Source organism: Pterocles gutturalis, unplaced genomic scaffold (genome assembly GCF_000699245.1).
Source record: "Pterocles gutturalis isolate BGI_N339 unplaced genomic scaffold, ASM69924v1 scaffold37476, whole genome shotgun sequence".
NCBI lineage: Eukaryota > Metazoa > Chordata > Aves > Pterocliformes > Pteroclidae > Pterocles > Pterocles gutturalis.
In genome coordinates this window covers 2,060-3,152 of record NW_010106723.1, presented here as the reverse complement: position 1 = coordinate 3,152, position 1,093 = coordinate 2,060, and the positions used below count along the sequence as shown (strand labels likewise).

General features: G+C 62.9%; 1 protein-coding gene across 1 annotated transcript in view; it reads right to left on the bottom strand.

The window, feature by feature from the left end:
* Positions 1-904: 904 nt before the first annotated feature.
* The window catches only part of LOC104472280 (5'-AMP-activated protein kinase subunit gamma-3-like), a 2,240-nt gene continuing 2,051 nt past the window's right edge, over positions 905-1,093 (bottom strand). The window contains exon 9 of the mRNA XM_010087878.1: positions 905-1,027. Within this exon, the coding sequence (XP_010086180.1) occupies positions 905-1,027 (123 nt within the window). The remainder of the gene's footprint in view (positions 1,028-1,093) is intronic.

The following is a 1,093-nucleotide window of genomic DNA, read 5'->3' as shown; positions in this document are numbered from 1 at the left end:
TGTGTGAACACGCACCACCCCCTAGTCTCCTTCTGCATGTAGCAGCTCAGCATTGCTGGGGGAACAGGTGGGCACGAGGGTAGGCATGGGGTGACCCAAGCCTGTTCCCCACCACCCCCCCAAAAAGCATCGTTGCCTTTGGGAGGCAGCTGGACACCGGGGCAAGCTCCCGCCTCCCCAGTTCACCCCTAAATGTGTGCCATGGTGGGTGCCAGCACAGTGCCCACCCATCACCAGTGAGGACTCACCAGGCCGTGGGCGAGCTATCCCAGTGCAGCCCGGGAGCCAGCCCTGGCCCTGGAGCAGGCAGTTTTGGGGCCACCACCAGTCCCAGAGGCTCTGAGGCCAGGGCCACCATGGGTCAGCCATGCTGTGCACGTGCACATGGCTGGTGGCAGATGGCACACCTGAGTGAAGTTCTTTCCCATGTGTGTTCCCCAGGAAGGGCACTGCAGGGGCTCAGGTCTCAGGGTGTCAAAAAAGGGCTTTTGTCCTGGGATGCATCACTCCCCAAACCCCTCATCCAGCCCAAAGCCCAGGGACCTGCAAGACCTGCATCCCACACACTGCCTGGGTGGAGGTGTCTCCGTGGCAGGTGTCCCCATCCTTCCTCACAAACACCAGGGATCAGGAAGCCAGAAGGGATCCCCCATGATCCTTGTGTCCCCGGGGACAAGCAGCATCCAGGTCCTGCCATCCCCACCTGGGCACCCAGTGCTGCCAGACCCCAGCCCCAGCCTCCTCCGTTTGGCTGGGGTGGAGGCAGGTGGCCCGAGCAGGGAGGTGACAAGGTGCAGGTGACCCAGTGGTGGGGAGGGGACAGGCGCATAGTGGTGAGGGACAGCGCCTACCTGAAGTGGAGAGAAATGAAGGGTGCGAGTGGAGAAAGATGGAGCGTCGCGGGCTAAGAGTTAAGAGCATCGATACCTGCGGGAGTGAGCACAAGGGCCTGGAGGATGTCGGAGAGGGAGACGATGCCCCGTGGGTACTGGTTCTCGTCCACCAGAACCAGGCGATGGACCTGTGGGCACAGGCAGAGCATCACAGGCAGGTCGGGCAGCAGGCAGGGGGCGGGCACTGGGACAAGCTGCCG